Source organism: Octopus bimaculoides, chromosome 11 (assembly GCF_046866305.1).
Source record: "Octopus bimaculoides isolate indiv1 chromosome 11, ASM4686630v1, whole genome shotgun sequence".
NCBI classification, from domain to species: domain Eukaryota; kingdom Metazoa; phylum Mollusca; class Cephalopoda; order Octopoda; family Octopodidae; genus Octopus; species Octopus bimaculoides.
Window position 1 is genome coordinate 36,006,041 of NC_142938.1, and position 25,647 is coordinate 36,031,687.

The 25,647-nt window shown below is 38.9% G+C and overlaps 1 protein-coding gene and 1 non-coding gene across 2 annotated transcripts; both read right to left on the reverse strand.

The window, feature by feature from the left end:
* Positions 1 to 336: 336 nt before the first annotated feature.
* On the reverse strand, positions 337 to 2,607 carry LOC149133252 (uncharacterized). The gene is made up of 2 exons (XM_089360602.1): positions 2,424 to 2,607; positions 337 to 1,127 (listed from the first exon to the last, which is right to left on the reverse strand). The coding sequence occupies exons 1-2, from the start codon at positions 2,605 to 2,607 to the stop codon at positions 337 to 339; spliced, it is 975 nt and encodes a 324-aa protein (XP_089216728.1).
* Positions 2,608 to 23,963: 21,356 nt separating this feature from the next.
* Trnaa-ugc (transfer RNA alanine (anticodon UGC)) lies at positions 23,964 to 24,035 on the reverse strand. Its single transcript has one exon. It is a non-coding gene; the product is annotated as a tRNA-Ala (tRNA).
* Between the last annotated feature and the right edge of the window lie 1,612 nt (positions 24,036 to 25,647).

Sequence of the window (25,647 nt, forward strand, 5' to 3'; positions counted from 1 at the left end):
AAATGAAGTAAAAGTTTATATATAGTACACAAAGTGCTAATGATGCAATCCCGATATAGGAAACACTTCAACTAGGGCCAATCAAAGAACCCCAAGAGATCCAGGAATACCCAACCACAAAAAGCACAAGCCCTTGCCTAACACTTATTCTCCAATCTACAGACACATGCTTAGAGTAGGTTCATTCATCCCACCATTTTTTGATAGTCACCCACCTTTTCACAAGTTCACTGGGAGGTAGCACTTTCTTCCCCACCCTCACCTTCCTTTCCAAATCAATCCTTAAAAAGCCAATGAAATCTTGACAGGAGAGGCAGGTTTCTTTATTCAATCCTTTCAGCTTATCCACCTCACAACTTCTTTTGCCATAGTTGCTAGACAGAAGAACACTGCCTGCCTTGCCCTTTTAAAGGGCGCGGCAGCGGTGTCATCGAAAGATGTAGACACCTCAAAATATGCTCTTTTAAGCCAATCTACAGAAACGGTCTCCGTACGACCATTCATATCGATCGTAAAAACTTTAGGTGTGCAAGAAAGTACACGAAAAGGTCTTTTGTAAGGAGAAACAAGAGGTCCCTTAACAGAGTCATCCCGAACAAAAACATGCGACCAAGAGTCAATATCTGATGGGACATTAGTGGGTGGAGACTGGTCCTGGGAACCTATGGGCGGAAGATTAGAAAAATAGGTGCAAAGTCTGGTGGCATACAATGCCGAATCATGAAGCTGTGAAATGTCTGGCACCAACATCGTACCAGGCAATTCTAGTGTGGTACCATACAGCAGCTCTGTAGAGGAGAAACCCAGGTCTGCCTTGACAGCAGTATGACAGCCAAGAAGCACAATTGGCAGAAACTCAGTCCAAGACTGTAGATCTGGAGAGGCACATAGAACGGCCTTGAACTGTCTATGAAACCGTTTGACCATCCGGTAGGAAGCTGGATGGTAACTGGTCATACGAATGTGATGCACACCCAGGATTCGTGATAATTCACAAAATAAAGAAGCTTCAAACTGGCGTCTGCAATCAGTAGTTAATCTGGATGGAACTCTGAAGTGGAAAATCCAACTAGAAACAAAAGCTTGAGCAACAGATTCAGCAGAAATGTCTGCTATTGGAATGGCTTCTGGCCAAACGGGAGAAATGATCGACACAGGTCAAGATATAAGAGAACCCGTGACTCAGAGGCCATGGTCCAACCAGATCAATGTGGACATGATGAAAGCGGACCTCCAGAGGAGAAAACTGTCCAATTGGAGCATGAATGTGCCATTGGACCTTGGAATGCTGGCACTTGGGACAAGTGCGTGTTCAAGAAGTAATCATGTGACGCATATTTGGCCAGAAAAAACGAGCAGTGATAAGCTGCAGTGTAGCAGCAATGCCCGGATGTGACAAGGAGTGCAGGGCCTCAAACACTGAGCATTGGTGATTCTCAGGCATGAGTGGCCTGGGAGAACCAGTAGAGGTATCACAAAGAATAGTGCCTGCAGCTGATGGAAGCAGAAGATAGGCAAATTGGCAACAGGAGAACTTGGATGAAGTTAAATCTAACTTTGCCAAAGCTGGTTGGTCCTGCAAAATGGCAATCAAATCGATTGCAGCAGGAGATGAAAGAGAACAGACTGGAAGACGAGAAAGTGCGTCAGCAGGAACATTCTCTTTCCCAAGTATATGACGAATGTCACTAGTAAATTGTGAAATAAAATCCAAGTGACAGAAAGCACGAGGCGAGAGTTTGTCCGTCTTAGATGATAGGGCAAACGTAAGAGGCTTGTGATCAGTATAGATCACAAAATCTCAACCTTCAAGCTGATGCTGGAAATGACGAACTGACAGATAGATCGCTAAGAGCTCATGATCAAATGTGCTGTATCGCTGCTCAGCTGGTTGTAATTGGCAAGAAAAGAAAGCCAAAGGTTGAGTTCAGTCGTCTATTGTGTCCGTATTTATGTATATATAACAGAGAGAGAGATTTCCCTTAAGGCATACGCTACAGATAGCCCCCCACCAGTCATTTTGTGGAAGACAAAATAGACGATAAAGGATGACATATCTGTAGCAAAGAGGTGAAAGAGCGGTTGGTCATGAAGCTGGCACTGGGTCACCAATTTGTAAATGTCTGTGCGAATGTCGGGCTGCGTGTTCAAATCACATCAGGGTCACCAGTTGTAGGAAAAGTGATTAGCACTTGCTGGGTGCTTCACAATTCCATACATAATTCATGGAAGGAAAAGGAGAGGACAAGATCTCTCTGAATAAATAACAATAATTTATTTTCTCTGAATAAACATTCCATCTCTGGTTAGCGGTAGCCATGAACGCCTTCGTGAGGAAAGCAGCAGGGTTGAATGTTAGACACAAAAGCATTAAGGCATTATTACAGACTCAAAGTGTCGCTCGCCATTAAAGGTCCATTCACCATGGAGCAGCTCTAAGTTGCATCTCGCCTGGTCAGAGGCTGCAATCGGAAAGAGTGAATGGCGGTGAACCCTAGCTGTTGCTGATGATTGTGCATGCGCATAAGGGGCTTCCATCAGGTCTTCGGAGAGCTCTAATCCTTGCGCATGCGCAGATGAATGTTCCAACATGGCATCTAGAACCATGCGTCACTACAATTCTAAATATATTACGTTAACCATATTTGTTTCCTAGAGTATTTAATATCAATAATAATAATAATAATAATAATAATAATAATAATAAGGATTATTATGAAGTAGCATTAGCATTAACTTTAATTCCTTTTTACATATATATATATATATATACAGCTTCATATAGATCTACACATGTTTCCTAGCTGATGTTAGGAAGGGCACCCAGCTGTAGAAACCTTGCCAGAACAGATTGGAGTCTAGTGCAACCTCCTGGCTTGCCAGGCCTCAGTCAAACTGTCTAACCCATGCCAGCATGGAAAGCAGACGTTAAACGATGATGATGATATGTGTGTGTGTGTGTGTGTGTGTGCGTGTGTGCGTGTGTGTGTGTGTGCGTGTGTGTGTGTGCACATACACAGATATACATATACATACATATACACATACAAATATACATACATACATACATATATGCATACATAGATACATAGATACATACATGCATACATACATACATACATACATACATACATACATGCATACATACCTACATACATACATACATACATACATACATACATACATACATACATACATACATATGTACATACATATATGTATGCATACATACAGACCTAAATGACCCATAAATAAGGAAATGACCAGAGATTTAGAGATGTTCTAACTGAAGCATTTAATGGAGAGTTACAGACATGTAACATAGAGGATAACTGGAATTTCCTGCAAGATAACTTACTGAGATCCACAGACCAAATTTGTGGCTGGTACGAAGTCCCAGCCAGACCTAGGGTGACATGGTGGTAGAGCAGTGGAGTTGACAGGGCCATTAGAACAAAGAAACGGGCCTTGAAGGACTGGAAGGGTTGTAGTAGCAAGGAACTATATCAGGTAGCTAGAAAGGAAGCTAGGAGGAAGGTATACTTGGCCAGGGGTGAAGCAGAATGGAAGAAGTTTTCCAGTGTTCTGTGGCATGAGAACCAGCAGCTTAAAGTGTTTCAGTTTGCAAGACAGTGTGTCAGGGAAAATTGTGGTGTTGTTGGAAAGAAGTGCATTCACATGGATGGTAGTTCACTTGCAGTTAGTGCCTGTAAAGAAATAGGCTTGAAAGTGCCACTACAAAAGGTTGCTAAATGTAGACAACTCATGGGAGAAGGAGAGTCTGCCTAATGTGGATCCAAAAGAGGGACCAGCAATTCTAATAGACAGTAGCATGGTAGATAAAGCCATGAAGGATATGAAAACAGGGAAAGTCTTTGGCTCATCAGGAATCACCACGGTGATTCCTAAATCTGGTGATGTGGGTTATGATCTAGTCATTTGTATAGTTTATCAGGCTGTACACAAGAGTGTCATACCCAATGACTGGTGTAGCAGCACCATAGTCAACTATTACAAAGGTAAAGGTGACGCCTTAGACAAATAATTATAGAGGCATCAAACTGTTGGATCAGGTGATGAAAGTCATGGAGCAGGTCATAGCCCAACTAATTAGGAAGAGAGTTAGTCTAGAATGAGACGCAGTTTGGTTTTGTGTCAGGGAGAAGCACCACTGATGCTATATTGCTGGTAAGGCAGCTGCAGGGGAAGTACTTAACCAAAAAGAAACTTTTGTACCTGACTTCTGTTGACATGGAGAAAACCTTTGACAGAGTACCCCACTCCCTTATCTGGTGGTCAATATGGAAAATAGGGATAGATGAGTGGTTGGTGAGAGCTGTATAAGCCATGTACAAGGATGCTGTCAGTAAGGTGAGGGTTGACAACAAGTATAGCAATGAATTCAGTGTACAAATAGGAGTTCAAGGATTGGTCCCCTCTTGTTCATCATAATTCTCTAGGCAATAACAGAAGAATTTATGTTGGTCTGCTCTTGGGAACTTCTGCATGCTGATGACCTTGTTCTTATAGCTGAAACACTGCCAAAACTATAGAAAAAAATTTCAGGTGTGGAAGCAAGTTCTGGATCAAAGGACCTTAGAGTTAATTTTGCGGAGACCAAACTCTTGGTAAATAGGAAAGCAGACAAATCACAAATCCCCACTCTATATATAGGAAAGACATAGGTAGAGACTTCATAAGGTGTACCCAGTGCAAGCTGTGGACACATAAGAGATGCAATAATATCAGAGGAAGGTTAATAGGGAAAATAGTCTTTGTGTGTGGTAGATGTACAGGTACAATAAACACTAGAAATGTACAGACTTCAAGGGGGATACTTAGAAGTAGTTGTTTGCCTTCATTATCTGGGTTACCAAGTCAGCAGTGGAGGTGGATGCACCAAGTGCATAGCTACTAGAATAAGAATAGGCTGGGCAAAGTTCAGAGAGCTTTCTACCTCTGTTGGTAATAAAGAGTGAAAGGTAGATTGTATGATGCCTGTGTGTGAACAACCATGTTACATGGCAGTGAAACATGGGCTGTGACAGCAGATGACATGCAAAGGCTTGAAAGAAATTTAATAAATCCACTTTTAGATTATAATAGGTTTAATGTATCATTTTACTTTAGAAATCATCAATAATTCTAATAAAAGTTAATCTGAGTTGACATGGTAAGTAATTGCAATATAGAGTCCTCACAGTAAAGAGATTCCCTATTTACAGTGTTGGCACAATCAGATTACACATAGTTCACAGGTTTGATGCAGAAATAAACACATCATAGGTCTTGTATGTTGTAACTTACAACCCAGCTAGATATTGCTACATAGCTCAAATACATATTCTATTTCTGAATAATCTTAGAGAACAATTAATATATTAAGAAAATGAGTATTCTAGATTGCCTTAGGGGATCAGTTAATGCAGTCCGTCAATTAATTAAGTAGATACACCAGTTGGCAATTAGAAATGTACTTAGAGGTACTTATAAGTCAGTTTCTTATAAAAGTCTACGATGTGAAACAAAGCGACCTCTTTAAAACTTGTTTTATACATACACACATGCATACATATATAAACACACACACATATGCACAGATATCTGCAAACAGTTATAATCTTATATTGTTGTACAGATAACAACTGTCACCTTACTGACAGCCTCCCTGTACATGGCTCGCACAGCTCTCACTAACCACTCATCTATCACTAGTTTCTACGCTGACTACCAGATAAGAGATCAGGAGATGCTGTGTTGATGAAAGCCAGGTACGGAGGTTTATCTTCGGCTACAAATTTCTCCTGCAACTGTCTTACCAGAAATATAGCATCAGTGGTGCTTCTCCCAGGCACAAACCTAAACTCCATTTTGTCTAAGCTAACTATCTCCGTAATTAATTTGGGCTATGACCCTCTCTGTGACTTTCATCATCTGGTCCAACAATTTGATACCTCTGTAATTATTTGTATCACCTTTACCTTTGTAGCAGTTGACTATAGTGCTGCTACACTAGTTATCGTGTATGACTCCTGCATGTATCACCTGATTGACTATACAGGTGACTAGACTATACCCTAAACCCACCAGATATTTTAAGCATCTCTCCAATGATTCCTGATGGGCCAGGGGCTTTCCTTGTCTTCATACCTTTAATTGCTTTATCTACTAAGGTATTGACATTTCGAATAGCTGGTCCCTCTGTTGGATGGACATTAGGCAGACTCTCTTTCTCCCATTCATTCTCTTCATTTCGCAAACTTTCATAGTGGCATCTTCAAGTTTCTCTCTTTGCAGTATCATTAAATACAAGTGTGCCATCATCCATGTGGACACATTTCTCTCCTATGATATCACAATTCTCTCTAATATATATATATATATATATATATATATATACATATAAACCTCTGCGTGTATATATATGTATATATATAAACCTCTGTACCTGGCTTTCATTGACATGGAGAAAGCCTTTGACAGGGTCCCCCTGATCTCTTATCTGGTGTTCAATGAGGAAACTAGGGATAGAAGAATGGTTACTGAGAGCTGTACGAGCCATGTACAGGGAGGCTGTCAGTAAGGTGAGGGCTGGCAACGAGTACAGTGAAGAATTCCGGGTAGAGGTAGGTGTCCACCAAGGTTCAGTCCTCAGCCCCCTCCTATTTATCATAGTCCTCTAGGTAATAACAGAGGAAGTCAAGACAGAATGCCCCTGGGCGCTACTCTATGCTGATAACCTTACTTTAATTGCTGAGTCACTATCAGAACTAGGGAAGGTTTAGGTGTGGAAGCAAGGATTAGAATCGAAGGGCCTTAGAGTCAACCTAGCTAAAACCGAAGTCCTAATAAGTAGGAAGGCAGACAAACCACAAATCCCTTCAGATAGATGGCCCTGCTCAATCTGTAGAAAAGGCGTAGGTAGAAACTCTATAAGATGTACCCAGTGTAAGCTATGGACACATAAGAGGTGCAGCAATATCAAAGGAAGGCTAACTGAGAAGATAGTTTTTGTATGTGGTGTGGTGTGTGCGTACGAGTAGATGTAATCGCCTTACCTCGGTTTTCTTTTCCTCAACTGCGAGTCCGTCTTGCGGTATCCGATCCTTGAAGCTTGCCCCGACCCAAAGTACACCAGGAATAGCAGCTGCTTCTCCCAAACCTTCCCAAACCTAGACCGTCGCTTAACACGTCTTGTCCTGACCGCAGCCCCGTTCGAAAAGGGCACGAATGCCGATCGAGGCTCCCTCTGCCCTTTTTCCCCTTCCGGTCAGCCTCCCCAGACACTGACGTCATACCACATGTGGCAGATGCTCAGGAGCAATAAACACTGAAAATGTGCAGAGAACAACTTCTGCCACATTCCAGGGAGAAGAACTAGAAGTAGTTGATAGCTTCTGTTACCTAGGTGACCAAGTCAGTAGCAGGGGTGGGTGCTCTGAAAGTGTAGCTGCTAGAATAAGAATAACCTGGGCAAAGTTCAGAGAACTCCTACCTCTGCTGGTGACAAAGGGCCTCTCACTCAGAGTAAACGGTAGACTGCATGATGCATGTGTACGAACAGCCATGCTTCATGTCAGTGAAACATTGGCCGTGACTGCTGAGGATATGCGTAATCTTGCAAGGAACGAAGCCAGTATGCTCCGCTGGATGTGTAATGTCAGTGTGCATACTCGACGGAGTGTAAGTACCTTGAAAGAAAAGTTGGACCTAAGAAGCATCAGGTGTGGTGTGCAAGAGAGACGACTACGCTGGTATGGTCATGTGGTGAGAATGGATGAGGATAGCTGTGTGAAAAAGTGTCACACCCTAGCAGTTGAGGGAACCTGTGGAAGAGGTAGACCCAGGAAGACTTGGGATGAGTTGGTGAAGCATGACCTTTGAACATTAGGCCTCACTGAAGTAATGACTTCTGACCAAGACCTTTGGAAATATGCTGTGCTTGAGAAGACCCGGCAAGCCAAGTGAGTCCATAACCCATGGCCTATGCCAGTGGTGTAACCAGCCCACTTATATGCACCTTTCCTGTATTGGATACTAAACTTTGCTTGCGAAGACCTGTTGAGGCGAGTGAAATCGAAATCAAATTCAATGACAGCACCGCATGACTGGCATCTATGCTAGTAGAGCGCTAAGAGCACCATCCAAGTATGATCATTGCCAGGACCACAGACTGGCTCCCATGCTAGTGGCACATAAAAAGCACCATTCATGCGTGATCGTTACCAGCATCGCCTTAGTGGCACATGAAAAGCATTCGAGTGAGGTCATTGCCAGCGCCGCTGACTGGCTCCTGTGCAGGTGGCATGTAAAAAACACCATTTGAGCATGGCCATTGCCAGTACCGCCTGACTGGCCCACATGCCGGTGGCATGTAAAAGCACCCACTACACTCACGGAGTGGTTTGTATTAGGAAGGGCATCCAGCTGTAGAAACTCTGCCAGATCAGATTGGAGCCTGGTGCAGCCATCTGGCTCGCCAGTCCTCAGTCAAACCATGCCAGCATGGAAAGCGGATGTTAAACGATGATGATGATGATATATATAATGGAAAAATTATACAAAATGTATAAATAAATGATGAGTAAAGCACTGACACAGTTTCTATTACCTGTTGTTATCCGTACATTTATTGCAGGAACTTTGCAGTGGCGATTGGGGTAACAGTATTAATAAAATCGATGGAATGAGAAAAAGATTTTATTGGGTATCACACATGTTTCGACCCGTTCAGGTTCTCTTTGGGTACATCAATAAATAGTCTCACTAGAGATTTTCTGAGTCGGCTTACATACCACTATATGTCCATCAAATTCGAAAATGAATAAAAAACAGAGAATAATTATTGAAAGGCAAAAATTTCAAATATGAACGTGAAAATTATAAATTTGCTGTTGTAACTGTTAAGAGAAAAAAAAGGATGTAGAAGTTGAAAGGAAGATAATACTTAGACGAAAATTTTGGTTGTGTCGGTGCTTGACAGAACCTTGATGACTGCTATGAAGCAGGAAAGTATACTAGCCCCTATATATATTTAATACTGAATATTTCATATATTCAATAAGACATTCAATACTTCATTTCATTTTACTATTTATATTATATATTCCATATTCTATATCCCACATTAATTTTATAAGAATATAAATAAAATATAAAAAACAGACAGAGTTGGAACTCTTTTAAATAATATATTCCTCTATACACTATCATACAAACCCCTTTTTAATTTTTATATATATATATATATATATATATATATATATATATATATATATATATACGCACATATACATACACACTCACACACGCACATCCAAGTATATGGGTATATACATACAACTAGATACATGTGCATATGTACACATATGGACAAATACATACATATATATATATGTATAGGAACTCATATATGCAGGTACATACGTGTATATATACATAAATATACGTACATAGATAAATATGTGCATATATTCATACGTAAAGCAAGATACAGACGTGTGTGCAAAGTTTGATACACACACACGTGTTAATACACTTGTGTTTACACATAAGTAAATATATACACGCATATACATACATATATATACATACACATACACACACATATACATATATGTATGCATATACATACATAAACACATGCCCGCATACACACATACACAAATTCACACTAATATATACATACACCTACAAAAAAAACAAATGCGCACAGATGAATATGTAGACTTATATATCTATATATATGTACGTATACACACATGCATGCACACATACACACACATACACACATACACACACACACACACACACACAAACGTATGTATATATATATATATATATACATATATACACATACACACATACACGTACACATATATGCATATACATGATTTTATTCATTAAAACTTCAGAAGTTCTTACAACTACAGTCGTTGTAATGCTTTGCTTTTGCTTGTTTCATAAAATTTCCTCCACCTAATGATTTTGCTTTCATTTCGTGATGGACAGCTATCATACAGAAAATGCCAGCTATCATGCAAGTATCATGCAGAAAATCCCAGCTTCCAAATCCTGTTTTCTGATTAGGTACAGTTGATTAAACTTTAAACATCAGTAACATTTTTCTGCAATTTTTCTGGAACAAATAAATAACATAGAAATTATTTAAATATACCAAATATGAAAAGTTTTGACGTATGGAATAAAAAATACAAAAAAACAAAAGGAGTTATATAATAGTCTTATCTTGACAGCTGTTTCAAGCAAACCATGGCTTATGCTGTATCCACATTCAAGCATATGGAACAACACAAGCTCCTATGGATCTCTTGTGTAAGGCCAGGTCACCTTCATCAGAAGGATGTAGCAAAAGGCCTTTTTCCACATCCTTTTGATCAAAGTGTTCTGGTCTTGCCAGGCATTGTGATAATCATTTTTCCAAAAATAAATATATGTACTGGTTCTATTTCATATTTTATTATTTAGTTAATTAGTTAACCAATTAACAAATGAATCTCTTGATAAATCATTTAATCAGTCAGTAAGCTGGTTTGTCACACTCTTTTCATTGTTATTCACAGCTTCATCACTGCTCAAAGGCTGTTTGTTGTCTTCAAACATTCTTATTGAATTTACAGTGTAAGTAAGTGAGTGAGTGAGTGAGTGATGATGTTAACTGATAATCTAATTATCAGAGACTGCAAGAGAAGACACACAAACCTGAACATAGCATGGATTGACTATCATAAAGCATACAATATGATACCACACTCTTGGATAGCAATAACCATGGAAATGTATGCTGCACATATGCTGCAGCTGCTGTAGGTGCTATGCTTCACATTATGGAAGGTTCTCTATTCCAGTCTTCTAAATACCATACATATTTGGATACATATTTGGATACATATTTGGATACAGAAGTAAAGTTTTGCTTTTTTGTGTGTCTAAATGAGTGCACATGTTGTCTGAAGCAGGTATTCCAATATATGTTTTATTCAAGTTACTGTATACCAATTTACCTGCTTTTATTGGATATTTTCAGTCAGTCAGATTGTTTACTTTTGTGATGCTTGCTGTTTGATGAACAACTTGCTGGAACTTCATTTTTCCAACTATTTATTGTCATTCAGCAGAGTGAAAAGAATTGTTACGTATTTGTATGACATTTTGACTTCCCAAATTAACACACATTCTCTCACCCATATATTGAATGAACATACTGACTTCAATTAAATTAATAAGTTTGACATCTTAATAAAAATATATGTATACTCATATTTTGAGTTCTATTTTTCCTGTTTGCATTACCATACATATATACTATATGTATTCTATTCTTTTATTTGTTTAAGTCATCTGACTGTGGCCATGCTGAGCATCACCTTCAGTCAAAGAAATCATCCCCAGGACTTATTCTTTTGTAAGCCTAGTACTTATTCTATCGGTCTCTTTTGCCAAACTGCTAAGTTACAGGGACATAAACAAACCAACATTAGTTGTCAAGCGATGGTGGGGGAGCAAACTCAGAAACATACACACAAATATATATACACACACACACACACAGACACAGACACACACACACACACACACACACGACGCTTTAGATACAAATAATTACAGAGGCATCAAGCTGTTAGATCAGGTTATGAAAGTTACAGAGAGGGTCATAGCCCAATTAATTAGGGAGCGAATCAATTTAGATGAGATGCAGTTTGGGTTCGTGCCAGGTAAAAGCACTACTGATGCCTTATTTCTAGTGAGACAGTTGCAGGAGAAATACCTAGCTAAGGATAAACCTCTGTACCTGGCTTTCATTGACATGGAGAAAGCCTTTGACAGGGTCCCCCGATCCCTTATCTGGTGGTCAATGAGGAAACTTGGGATAGAAGAATGGTTAGTGAGAGCTGTGCGAGCCATGTACAGAGATGCTGCCAGTAAGGTGAGGGTTGGAAATGAGTACAGCAATGAATTCCGGGTAGAGGTAGGGGTCCACCAACGTTCCGTCCTCAGCCCCCTCTTATTTATCATAGTCCTCCAGGCAATCACAGAGGAGTTCAAGACAGGTTGCCCCTGGGAGCTCCTCTATGCTGATGACCTTGCCCTAACTGCGGAGTCACTATCAGAACTAGAGGAGAAGTTTCAGGTGTGGAAGCAAGGTCTAGAATTGAAGGGCCTTAGAGTCAACCTAGCTAAAACCAAAATCCTAATAAGTAGGAAGGTAGATAAAACACAAACCCCTTCAGGTAGATGGCCCTGCTCAGTATGTAGAAAAGGAGTAGGTAGTAACTCTATAAGATGTACCCGGTGCAAGCTATGGACACATAAGAGGTGCAGCAACATCAAAGGCAGGTTAACTAGGAAGTTAGTTTTTGTTTGTGGCAGATGTTCAGGTGCAATAAAGACTGTAAACAAACAGGAAACAACTTCTATCTCATTCCAGGGTGAAAAACTAGAGGTAGTCGATAGCTTCCGCTATCTGATCGACCAAGTTAGTAGTGGGGGTGGGTGCGCTGAAAGTGTAGCTGCTAGAATAAGAATAGCCTGGGCAAAGTTTAGAGAGCTCTTACCCCTGCTGGCGACAAAGGGACTCTCACTCAGAGTAAAAGGCAGACTGTATGACGCATGCGTACGAACAGCCATGCTACATGGCAGTGAAACATGGGCTGTAACTGCTGAGGACATACGTAAGCTCGCAAGGAATGAAGCCAGTATGCTCCGTTGGATGTGTAATGTCAATGTGAATACCCGTCAGAGTGTAAGTATCTTGAGAGAAAAGCTGAACATTAGAAGCATCAGTTGTGGTGTGCAAGAGAGACGATTGCGCTGGTATGGACATGTGGTGAGAATGGAGGAGGATAGCTGCGTGAAAAAGTGCCACACCCTAACAGTTGAGGGAACCCGTGGAAGAGGTAGGCCCAGGAAGACCTGGGCTGAGGTGGTGAGGCAAGACCTTCGTACATTGGGCCTCACCGAGGCGATGACTACTGACCGAGACCTTTGGAAATGTGCTGTGCGTGAGAAGACCCGGCAAGCCAAGTAAGATCGTTGCCAGTGCCCCTGGACTGGTTCTTGTGCGGGTGGCACATAAAAGACACCATTTTGAGCGTGGCCGTTTTCGTGCGGGTGACACGTAAAAGCACCCACTACACTCTCTGAGTGGCTGGCGTTAGGAAGGGCATCCAGCTGTAGAAACTCTGCCAAATTAGACTGGAGCCTGGTGTTGCCATCTGGTTTCACCAGTCCTCAGTCAAATCGACCAACCCATGCTAGCATGGAATGCGGACGTTAAACGATGATGATGATGATGATGATATATATATATATATACGATGGACTTCTTTCAGTTTCCATCTACCAAATCCACTCACAAGGCTGTGGTTGGCCTGTGGCCATAGTAGAAGTCACCCGAGGTATCACACAGTGGGACTAAACCTGGAACCATGTGGTTGGGAAGCAAGCTTCTTACCACATAGCCATGACTGCACCTCTCATCTACATACCAGCACTCCACCCGGACTACCACTGGATACACTTTCACAGATTTCACTGGACTCTTCCACTGAGGAAAAATCACTTCTATATACCAAGACGTCTGAACTTTTTTGAACTTTGTTTTTCATACTCTGTACATTGTTACTTTGCCTTTCTCTCTCCTTTTCTTCTTCTTCTTTTCATCTTTTCTTCTTCTTTTCTTCCCCTTTTTCTCTCCTTTTCTTCTCTTTTTTCCTTCTCTTCATAACTTTTGAATTTTTTGAACTTTCATACTCCATATGTTATTACTTTGCCTTTCTCACCCCTTTTCTCTTTTCTTTTTTCTTTTTTCTCCTTTTTCCAGCATGCCTGATTACAAATCCTTCCTTCTCCACCTCCACCACTGCCTAATGAAACACCTTTTCATGCTCCCTTTCCACTGCTATTAACCTTCTATTAATCTTTCCCTAAGATTGTCAAAAAATACACTTCTGTAGTCACATTTCCTTTCTCAGTTGCTGCCTTCACCACCACCTCATCCCCAAAGGTTTCTGCCTCCATTTCCACCCTACTTTCCACTCTGCTTCTGCCATCCTGCCCATACTCCATACTACTTCCTCCTGCCTTATGCGTGCCATCATTTGTTCTAATCTCTCCAAAATATACAACCTCGACTGCCTTCTCCCTCTCATTTTCCCCTGTCTTTCACCTTCCTTTGCACATTCTACTCTACGCTTCATAATTCATTTAAATCATCAAACTCCATTCCCATCCTCCTCCCTCCCCAATACACTCCCCCTCATCCTCACTCCAACCCTTCCATTACTCCAGCCCCCCCATGCACTTACTCTTTCTTCTTTCTCTTCCCACCCTTCCACTGCCCCCACCACCCCTCCCACGTCTAACTCATCCACCTCCTCTCCACTTCAGTCTATTGTTACCATTCCTCCTGATCTTTCCCTCTCTGAGGTGGAGCACTCTCTTCTCAGTAAGGGTCTGTGCTTCCCCTCCTCACTCCATCCAGTAACGAATTTCAGACCCATGCTGATATTCATAGCTTTGTGCTCCACATCAGGCTATATATACTATTCCACAACACTCCACCTGCATCTAATGAAGAGGACTGCTTCACCGAACTGGGCCGCCAACTATCCCACTGGATACCAGCTCCTGACCAGATCCAAGCAGTTGATCATTTTGCAAGCATCTGCCAATGTGTTACGGATTGGTTTAACTTTTGGAGGCGTCCCCGACATTTTAACATCTCCTCAGCCAAACTCTCAGCCTTTCAATGTCTCCAATGCTGCAAAGACATCATCAAACTGGCCGACAAGGGTGGAGACATGATGGTGGGGCACGCAGACCTCTACAAGGCTGAAGCTCTCCACCAACTTGAAGACACCTATTGCCCTCTGCCCTCCAACCCCATGCCTAACTACCGACAGACTGGGACTTCCACTATCCATGACTTCATCTCTTCCTCCCATCTTTCTCCCACCGCCTCCAACAATGTGTCTGCACTCCATACTCCCCCACCAAAATCCACAAGCCCAATAACCCTGGCTGCCCCATCGTTTCCATCAGTAACTGCCCCACAGAATCGATTTCTAAATACCTCAACCATGTCTTTGCACCCCGTCACTGGTTTCCCTCCCCTCTCACATACACGACACTAACCATGCTCTCCATCTCTTGAACTCTTTCTCCTTCCCTTCTGGCTCCTCTAAACTTCTCTTCACTTTTGATATCAAGAGTCTCTACACAGTAATCCCACACAACGAAGGACTTCTTGCACTCAAACACTTCCCAGACTTTCAATCCAACCCCCAGCCTGACACCTCCACACTTCTTTACCTGACTGAACTTGTTCTCTCCCTCAACTGCTTCTCATTCCAGCAGGTATTTTTACCAACAAATCTCATGAGTGGCCATGGGAATGAGAATGGGCCCAACTATGTGAACCTGATCATTGGCTATGCTGACACCCAAATATTCTCATGATTCACTGGTCCCACTCTCCTCTCTTTTGTCCAATCCTTCCATCCTGCCCTTGAATTCACCTGCACTATTACCAACACTTCCATCGCATTTCTCGACATTTCTGTCAAATTACACCACTTTGCTCTCACTACCTCCATCCACTACAAACATACCAACTCACACTCCTACCTTAACTTCTCCTCCTCCCACCCTACCCACACCAAGCTCTCCATCCCCTACTCCCAATTCCTCTGTCTGCACAGGTTCTGTAAAGACAACCATGACTTTGAGATTTAGTCGCAACTCATGACTCACCACTTCACCCTACCTGAATATCTCCTCACCACTATCCATAAGGTTATTGCCAGGGCACATTCCATGGACTGTGCCTCTGCTCTCTCTCCCCACACCCACCCTGCCATTGCCCATCTCCTCTTTCCCCTCACCTACCATCCTCCACCCTGCCCCTCCAATGCACCATTCTCCAAGCCTTCCAGTGACTTCAGTCTGACCCCTCCACCTCGCACATCTTCCCCAACCTACCCCTTTCTTCTGTCAAACAAGCCCACAACCTGCATGACCTCCTGGTCCACAGTTTCTTCCCTAACCACACCTCCCAACCTGGCTCATTCCCCTGCTTCTGCCCACATAGCCGCACTTGCCCCTACCTTTCCAACACCACCATCTGCACAGGCACCCATCATCATCCCTATCACATCACCAACTCCTTTACTTGCACTTCTAGCAACATCATTTACTGCATCTCCTGCCCTGTCTGCCTTTCTCTGTACATCAGTCAAATGGGATGTTGCTTGGCTGAGACATCACATTCAACAACGACTCCCCGGTCTCATGCCATTTCCGCTCTACTGGTCATTCACTACAACACCTATCTGAGTTTGGATTGTCTTTGCACAGGGGCCATTTGGATCCTGCCTTCACTGTGAATGAGAATTAATCTTCACTCTGAGTTCCTTTGCACCATATGGTCTCAAATCTCCTCCTCCCCTCTCTTCATCTGACACCTACTTCCTCTCTTCACTCCTACTCACCTTGTTTCTTTGTTGATACCACCCCCTCTCCCCACACATTCACACCCACATTCCCACACTTATAAATCCCCATACCCCTACATCCCAACACCCCACACCACCACACCACCACACATCACACCATCCCACACCACTCCACATGCACACACACTTATACATTCTCATATACACACACATGCATACGCACCTTCGTTTTGGGATCACCAATACTTTATTATCTCCCCTTCTTTCAACCTCTCCTGTCAGACCATTTTTTTTCAACCAGTCACCATGAGTATATGTATGTATGTATGTATGTATTTAACAGCAAATTGGTCATCTTCACTTACAGCCTTTTCTATTAACACTCAACAAACATTAAATTTACATTTATGTGATATGAGCATAATATCATCAGAGGAAAAAAGATGTACACTTGGATGCCATATGTGTGTTTGTGACTAGTCTGCTGAAATGAATTCACAAACACACATATAGCATCCAAAGGTACATCTTTTTACCTCTGATGATATTATGCTCATGCCGCATAAATGTAAATTTAATGTTTATTGAATATTAATAGAAAAGGCTGTAAGTGAAGATGACCAATTTGCTGTTAATAATAAACAATTATTAACTTCCCAATCTCCATTTTCTTTTTTAAATGAATATAAACTATATGTTTTTATATGCAACTATTATTTTAATGAGTGTAGGACAAAAGCCCCATAGTTAAAGTGTGAAAGTGGATAAAAGCCCCACGGTTATTTTTTTTGATTATTTTTTCATTTTTCTCACCTTTTACTTGTTTCAGTTATTAGACTGAGGCCATGCTGGGGCACCACCTTGAAGAATCATTAGTTGAATGTATTGACCCCAGAATTTTTTTTTTCCATTTTACTTGTTTGCTGTTACTAGAATGCGACCATGCTGGTGCACCACCTTGAAGAATTTTTAGTCAAATGTATCAACACTAGAATTTTTTTTGTTTACTTACTGCAGTTATTAGACTGCAGCCATGCTGGGGCACCATTTTGAAGAATTTTTAGTTGAATGTAACAACCTCAGAACTTTTTTAAATGATTTTCTACCAGTGCATGAAGTTAAGCCTAGAAGGTATCTCCACATGCTAGAAATAACAACCAAATCACATGGAATTTTTTTATAACCCCTCTTGGTTTTTTTTATTTTCTAAAAATTTTTGTACTTGTTTCACTCATTGGACTGTGGCCATGCTGGTGCACCAGCTCAAAGAATTTTTGGTCATAAAAAAAATGGGCATTTAAAAATATATATTTAAAGCCTTATGTTTTCTTCTCTCAGCACTTACAGATTAATGAGAATAAGTTGACTTTTTGAATCTTCTCCAGCCGTTGAATGTCTAACAGAATTATGACCAAAGGCTAGTCATTTAAACATACTTCTTATCGTTTTTATGTTTCTACACATTTCTTGATGTGGAGATATGCGTGTGGGGAGAGGGGGTGGTATCAACAAAGAAAGAAGGTAAGTAGGAGTGAAGAGAGGAAGTAGGTATCAGATGAAGAGAGGAGATGAGGAGATTTAAGACCATGTGGTGCAAAGGAACTCAGAGTGAAGATTAAAACTTTCCCTTTTATTAGAATTCAGACAATATGTACATTGAGTAGTAAAGAGTCTTGTGTTCTGTTATTCTATTATTGATGTTAAGGTTGATTGATTTTCATTTTCAAACTTTAAAATTATTCTAAAAATGAGAAAAATAATTGAAACACATGGAACATGCCATTGTGAAGGACATAGATGTTTTGACACCATCTTTCAATTGAATATATTTTGTTTACTTAAAAGTTGGAATTTTGAAAAATAATTTTTTTGGATCTAGTTTCATTCGCAAAATGAGCCCCCTTTAATTTTACTCAGATTGCTTTCAATTTTGGTGTATCGATGCAACTCTGATTTTTGATTACGATCAACCAGTTACTTTATCTCGTGATGTTATTTGGATTTAAAGCTGGGAAATTTGGGTAATTTTAACCAATCAACAGACAGCGAGGCATTAACAGCTTGTTACCATGACAACCGTACATTGTGTTGTTACACTTCATCCACATGACGTGTTAATTCTTCACACCACGAGATTTACTTCACCCGCGTGTTTTGTTTTAATAAAAATTTATATTTATCAATTAGAATTTTATTATAGATATTTTTCGTCAATTGTCTTAATATTTTACATATTTTTCATATGTAGCAAAAGTTATTTGCAATGTTTATTCAGTTTCTTGGCATTATGAAGGTGAATGGTATATGTGAACTTAGCACACAACCGCACACTTACACTTCAAGTACAGTACTGACAAACCATCGGTCACTTATCAACTCAGTATTACCAAGCTTCAGGGACTCATTGACTCAGATAGCTGGATTTCGCTAGGTTAATTCTATTCATAAACATTTAAATTAGGAGTATTTCTTAAACCATTAGCTTCACATTTCAACAGTTTAACTGAAATTTAGCCCACATAACAGGAACTGAGAGGGATATCATGGAATAGGGAAACTGTGGGTGATACAGATAATTTGACATTATTTTTGAATTCTGCATGCAAAAACATAAGATACAGGTATTTTTTTTCTTTGGAAAAATTCTTTGTTGACCAGTGTTATTCTTACCTTAGTTTACAAATCTAAGCATGAAAACGTTACTTAACTTTGAAGTTTTGAAGACAGACACCCCCTTTTCACACACACACACAAATGCACTTATATACTAATGTATATTAAAATACAAGACAGGTATATATAATACTGAAATATGCATATGCAGGCAAATATATTATTATAACAATTTTTTTTTTAAATAATAAAGACATACAATCAATGAAGAGACAAAAGAAACAGTAAGATGATACATGTTGATTTTATTAGGTATTTCTGTTTATTTAGAAACCTACAAAGAACAGGTCAGATGCTAAACTATATATTTCACTGGGTACAACCTTAAAGTTGACACTGCTCTGCTAAACACAGAAAATTTCTCTCTTGCTATTGGCTAAAAATACACAGTTTTTCCGATTTTTAAACCTCTCTATCTTTTTCCTCCAATTCTTTTTTTCTCCACAACATCATACCTTCGTAGCATTGAGACTGGAAGACTACATTATTATAGCCGATTTTCAGATACTCTCTTTTACTCTTTTATTTGTTTCAGTCATCTGACTGCGGCCATGCTGGTGCACCTAAAAAATGCATATTTTGTGAATGAAACAAACAAGATCCTTTTAACAATGATTTCCGTTTATGTTTACATGAAATTATAAAAAAAATTGTAAGATTTGGCTGTTATTTCTAGCATGTAGAGAGACCTTCTAGGCTTAACTTTATGTGCTGGCTGAAAATAATCTAAAAAAGATTCTGGGGTCAATACATTCGACTAAAATTTCTTCAAGGCGGTGCCCCAGCATAGCCACAGTCCTGTGACTGAAACAAGTAACAAGATTTTTTTTTAATTAAAAAATAAAAACAAAGAATAACCAGAAAATATAACCGGGGGGGGGGGGCGGAGGACTTATAAAAACAATTTCAAGAGATTTGGCTGTTATTTCTAGCATGTAGAGAGACATTCTAGGCTTAACTTCATGTGCTGGTTGAAAATCATCTAAAAAAAATTCTGGGGCCGATACATTCAACTAAAAATTCTTAAAACGAAAAAATAACCCAAAAATATAACCATGTCCTAGGGTTTTTTTTTGTCTGGATCCTGAGGTTAACACAACCTCTAATTAAATATATAAATATATATATATATAAATGTATGTATGTATATATATATATATATATATATATATATATATATATATATATAAACATTTATATATATATACATATATGCATACATATATATATATACATTTATATATATATATATATATATATATATATATATATATATATATATATATATATATATATATATATATATATATATATATATATATATATATATATATATATATATATATATATATATATATATATATAAAGTTGACACTGCTCTGCTAAACACAAAAAATTTCTCTCTTGCTATTGGCTAAAAATACACAGTTTTTCCGATTTTTAAACCTCTGTAACTTTTTCCTCCAATTTTTCTGTATATATAACAATACTGGTATATTCACTACTTAAAATAAACTGCTTGGATTATAATTAAATTAATTCATTGTTAGCATGTTCTTTTACCTCAGTACTCCTTTGTTAAATACCAGTATATACCAATTGATCAATATTCACTGATACCATCTGATTAGTTAGTATTTAACTTTCTAATATGCATAAATATCAAACTATTTCTGGATAATTATCTTTTCCTCCCTCTATTGTGGTAAAAGTTTAGTATATACTCAAAAGTATTCATAAAACATTTTATCCTTTTGTTATAATTATTCTTCTTAGTAATCCTCTGAATAATCCTAAACTTTAACTTTATACAATATAGCAGTATTGCTTCCCATGCTAGCATGGAAAGCGGCCGTTAAACGATGATGATTTAACTATAGTACTACATGATAAGATTTCCCCTGTTTCATTATCAATGGTCTGCTAGTGGCCAGCCCCCTTAATTGTCAACTAACATTTTGATTTAAGTTTTCCTTTACCAAATCCCATGATATTGCTTCAAATAAATCTTGATTTTTATGACTATACCCACTATGATATCTGTCGACTCCCTCAGCCCTACCCCTAACAGACCGGCCTTAGATATACAAGGATTTGATAAAACTAGTCTATAAATTAAAACCGACCCCATATAAAAGTGACAAGCAAAATCTGTAACAAGTCTTTCTTCCTGATAACTTAGTAGCTCCTAAGTGGAAGGAAGGGCAACAATGTTCTTTGTCTATCTCCTTAACTTCTTGGAAATTTTAGGCAAAATTATACTAATGTGTTTTAATTTAATTAAATTCTATGTCTTTGTTCAGCTGAGGATTGCACTGTATTTAAATTGATGTAATGGTTGCATTGTTCAATTAAATGGAGTTGCATGAAACGATCGTACTGCATTACCTCTGGATATCCTTGTTGATTATTTTGATTCTAATCACCTTATTTTGAAATTGTATGGATAATACCGTACTAAATTCTGGTGCCTCAACTTAAGTACTATATTCATCTGAATCTAAATTTTTGCTGAACTTATATCTATACTAGCTTAAAAGACACCCGATAGGGCAGCTTTTAAGCTAGCTCCTGTGGAGGGCTCTTCATTGAGCCCTGGGCCCAACAATGCATTGAGTACATATTAAATTTTACTAAACTTGACCAATATTTTTCCTGCAATGAACGATTTTCATCAAAACAGTGATATAATTTGTCGACTTGGAACTTATTGCAAAGCTGCATGATAAACATTTTTTGTCTTCCCATTCAGGGGTCAGTACAATTTATTTTTCTGTCTAACCTCTCTCTCTTTCTGTTGATTGTTTTCAACCATCACCAGTACCACCATCTTCGCCACCATACCAGCTATACATACACCATTCAGACTTTTGACGCCACCATCATCAATACTGCTGACTTTGCCCCCTTCCCCTCTACCACCATCACCACTGTCTTTCACATAGCTTACTATCACCATTGTCCCTGGCTGCTTCAGTTATCACCACCACCACTACTATCATCACCGTCGCCTTCGCCTCTATCACAACTACAGCTTATAATATTACTATCATCCCATTACCATCACAACCGTCAATCTATTACCGTCTCTATGCCTAGGAGTGTCAATGAATTGTGAGAGAAGGGATCGAAGTGTGACACACTGACCCACAGAAATTAATTTTTGCATTTATTATATATATATATATATATATACATTGCGTGTATGTGTGTCTGTCTGTCCTCCACCACCAGCGCTTGACAACCGGTGCTGGTGTGTTTACGTCCCCGTAATTTAGCGGTTCGACAAAATAGACAAATAGAATAAGACTTTCCGTATTCCCGAGCGTCATACTAATATATACTTTTGTTATTTACACCACCTGTCCTCGTCTGTTGTTATTATTTGTATATTCTCCCAAATAGAATAAGTACCAAGCTTTAAAAAATAAGTACTGGAGTCGATACATTCGACTAAAACTTTTGCAAGCCGGTACTCCAGCATGGCCGCAGTCTACTGACTGAAACAAGTAAAAGATAAAAGATACTGCCACACTTCTATGAACACGTTATAAATTGGTTTTATCGTAAACAATCTTAATAGGAAGGATTACCAAAAAAAAAATTAAGCAACTCCTATACAATAAACGCAACAGTAACAATAATCACACTGGAAACATTCCTAAGAAGTTAAAAATATAAATTTGAAAATAATTAACCGAAGAGAATATTAAATTAATATATTTTTATTTAATAAGTGACTTTTAACTCTTAACCGACGAACATCACCAATTGATGTTTCAACAATTTTACATATATATGGCCATCATCAAAGAAATGTAAATAAATTTACGGCATTTTCGATAAAAAGATTGTAAATTTTATTGAGCGAGAGACAAACAATTACTATAGCTTTTGTACTTTTGATAACAATCCATTAAGAAATGAAAAATCTTAAAGTGGTTGGAAGAAAACGAAAAAGATCCAAACGAAAATAATTATAAAAATTACCCTAAAGAAAAGGATATTTTCATTTCTATTTTTTTATATGGTTTTTTCCCATTGGTGCATATTTACGCATCCTTTTCCCACCGTTACGCATTTTGTGCACGTGATACCTAAATTTATGTTTGTATTTTCCCGGATAGCTTTCGTTTCGTTATCATTTCTGCAAATATATGTACTAATATTCGGATATTTACATTCTATCTACTCAAAACGAAAGGTCGCCGATATATTTTATTATCATCAGAGATGATAATTACGTATATAACAAGTAATGTATATGATACATTCATATTACAAAACCACATTAAAATACAAATCAAAAACTCAAGAAAAAAAGAGGAAGAAAGTAAGAAAAAAAATTACCGAAAAAAAAAAAGCATCGATTGAAGATCAATGTCCTCGATTAGTCCCCAAGGTCGCTAAATGTTTTATATGTACTTAAAACCAAAGATTTTCTATTTCATAATTATTAAACTAATCGTTTTCAAGGCAGAAAATAAGAAATAACTTAGATTAAAGTGAAATATGAGCACTCATACTCACATTCACAAGTGCCCTTTCCCTTTTTTTAAATTAGTGCAGTTATTTTCACTTTGTCTGCCGTATTAAATAAAGATCGAGAGGTGACCGATAGCTTGTAATTAACTTTCATGAGTTTGCACACGCAATGTCGCCTCAATTTATTCTGCCAGACATTGTAACACTAAGTGACTGTTGAGAGTCGAAACAGCTCAATACGCCAGCATACCCAAAGAATTTGGGGACTAATTTCTCAATCAAATAAGATTTTATAAACATATATAAAAAAAAACATCTGTATTACAGATTTGGAGATGCCGGGTATCGAACCCGGGGCCTTTCGCATGCAAAGCGAACGCTCTACCACTGAGCTACATCCCCTATACGTTACCGAGGGATATATTATTAACATTAAATTTAATTGTAATAGACTAACCAATTTATGTTTATACTTTGAGGTATGGTCTTTTATTCTTTTACTTGTTTGTCATTTGACTGTGGCCATGCTGGAGCACACATTTAGTCGAGCAAATCGATCCCAGAACATATTCTTTGGAAGCCTAGTACTTATTCTATTGTCATTATTGCCGAACCGCTAAGTTACGGGGACGTAAACACACCACCATCGGTTGTCAAGCGATGTTCGGGGGACAAACACAAACACACACATATATACATATATACGACGGGCTTCTTTCGGTTTCCGTCTACCAAATCCTCTCACAAGGCTTTGGTCGGCCCGAGGCTATAGTAGAAGACACTTGCCCAAGGTGCTAAGCAGTGGGACTGAACCCGGAACCATGTGGTTCATAAGCAAGCTACTTACCACACAGCCAGCCACTCCTGCGCCTAATGAAGTCTTTTTATGAATTTGTGTTGCAAGATTCCTGATGTGAAACCATGAGTTGAAACAGATATTGTAATATTTCGGGGAGATCATTTTTTTTTTTGTTTGCACTATACATTGGTTTTTCACTTGTTTATTACTGTTCTTATTTCATCTTATGTCCAAACCAAACAAAAGTTATTTTTTACTGAACAAATATAACGGGAAGTCACATAACTAGATTTCAATTATTCAAAATACTACGTAAAACGCATGGAAAATACAGGTTATCGTCGAGGTTGTTTCAATCGACATGGAAACTCAAACTTACTCTCAATTGACTTAATTCCTACACAAGGTCTTTTATTACCCACTTTATTAACTTAAAATACAGATCACAGAACGAGAATGCGATCCTCAAACGAAGAGAAAAAAAATGAGTTGCAGCCGCCGAGGGAGCCAACTCCTTTTTACCACTTTGTCTAAGGGAGGTAACCTTTAAACTTATCATACCAAAGGAAAATAATCTTCTACTATAATAAATACTCTTGTGTTTTTCTCCGTCGCAATGAGAAAGGAAGGGGTGATAGATGAATAAGGAAGGAAGGGTGATGGCAAACTTGGTAGTGGGAGCGCTTCAACCCTGTGTGAGTATATGTGTGTGTATGTAAAAGGAAGATGTGTGTGTGTGTGTGTGCAATGGAAGTTGGATGGTGAACATTCAATGCTGAAAAGAAAAATCAAACAGCGTTTCAACTCTGTGTGAGTATATGTGTGTATGCGTGTGAGTGTACAAGGGAAGTATGTGAATGTTTGTATGTGTGAACCAGCGTTCTTTCAGTAACAAACAATGATCCATGTCACATCTCAAAAGACAACCACTAGATAACATTGACAAGTGTATTAATTTGATTTACCATCCATATTTATATATAAAATACTGCAATTAGCCGTCATTTTTTATGGCACTGGGCCAGCTTGTTCATTAATATTTACTGGGATTCCATCGAGGGTTCCAGCTGAGTGGTCTAGAGCAACAAGAAATAAAGTGGCTCATTAATATTTAGCTAACTTATTGTAGTTTCATTGATGCTTCTCTGTTCTTTTTTCTGTAATATCTTCTTCAACCTCTTCTCTAGCATAGATAACCAAAGAATAAATTAGTGA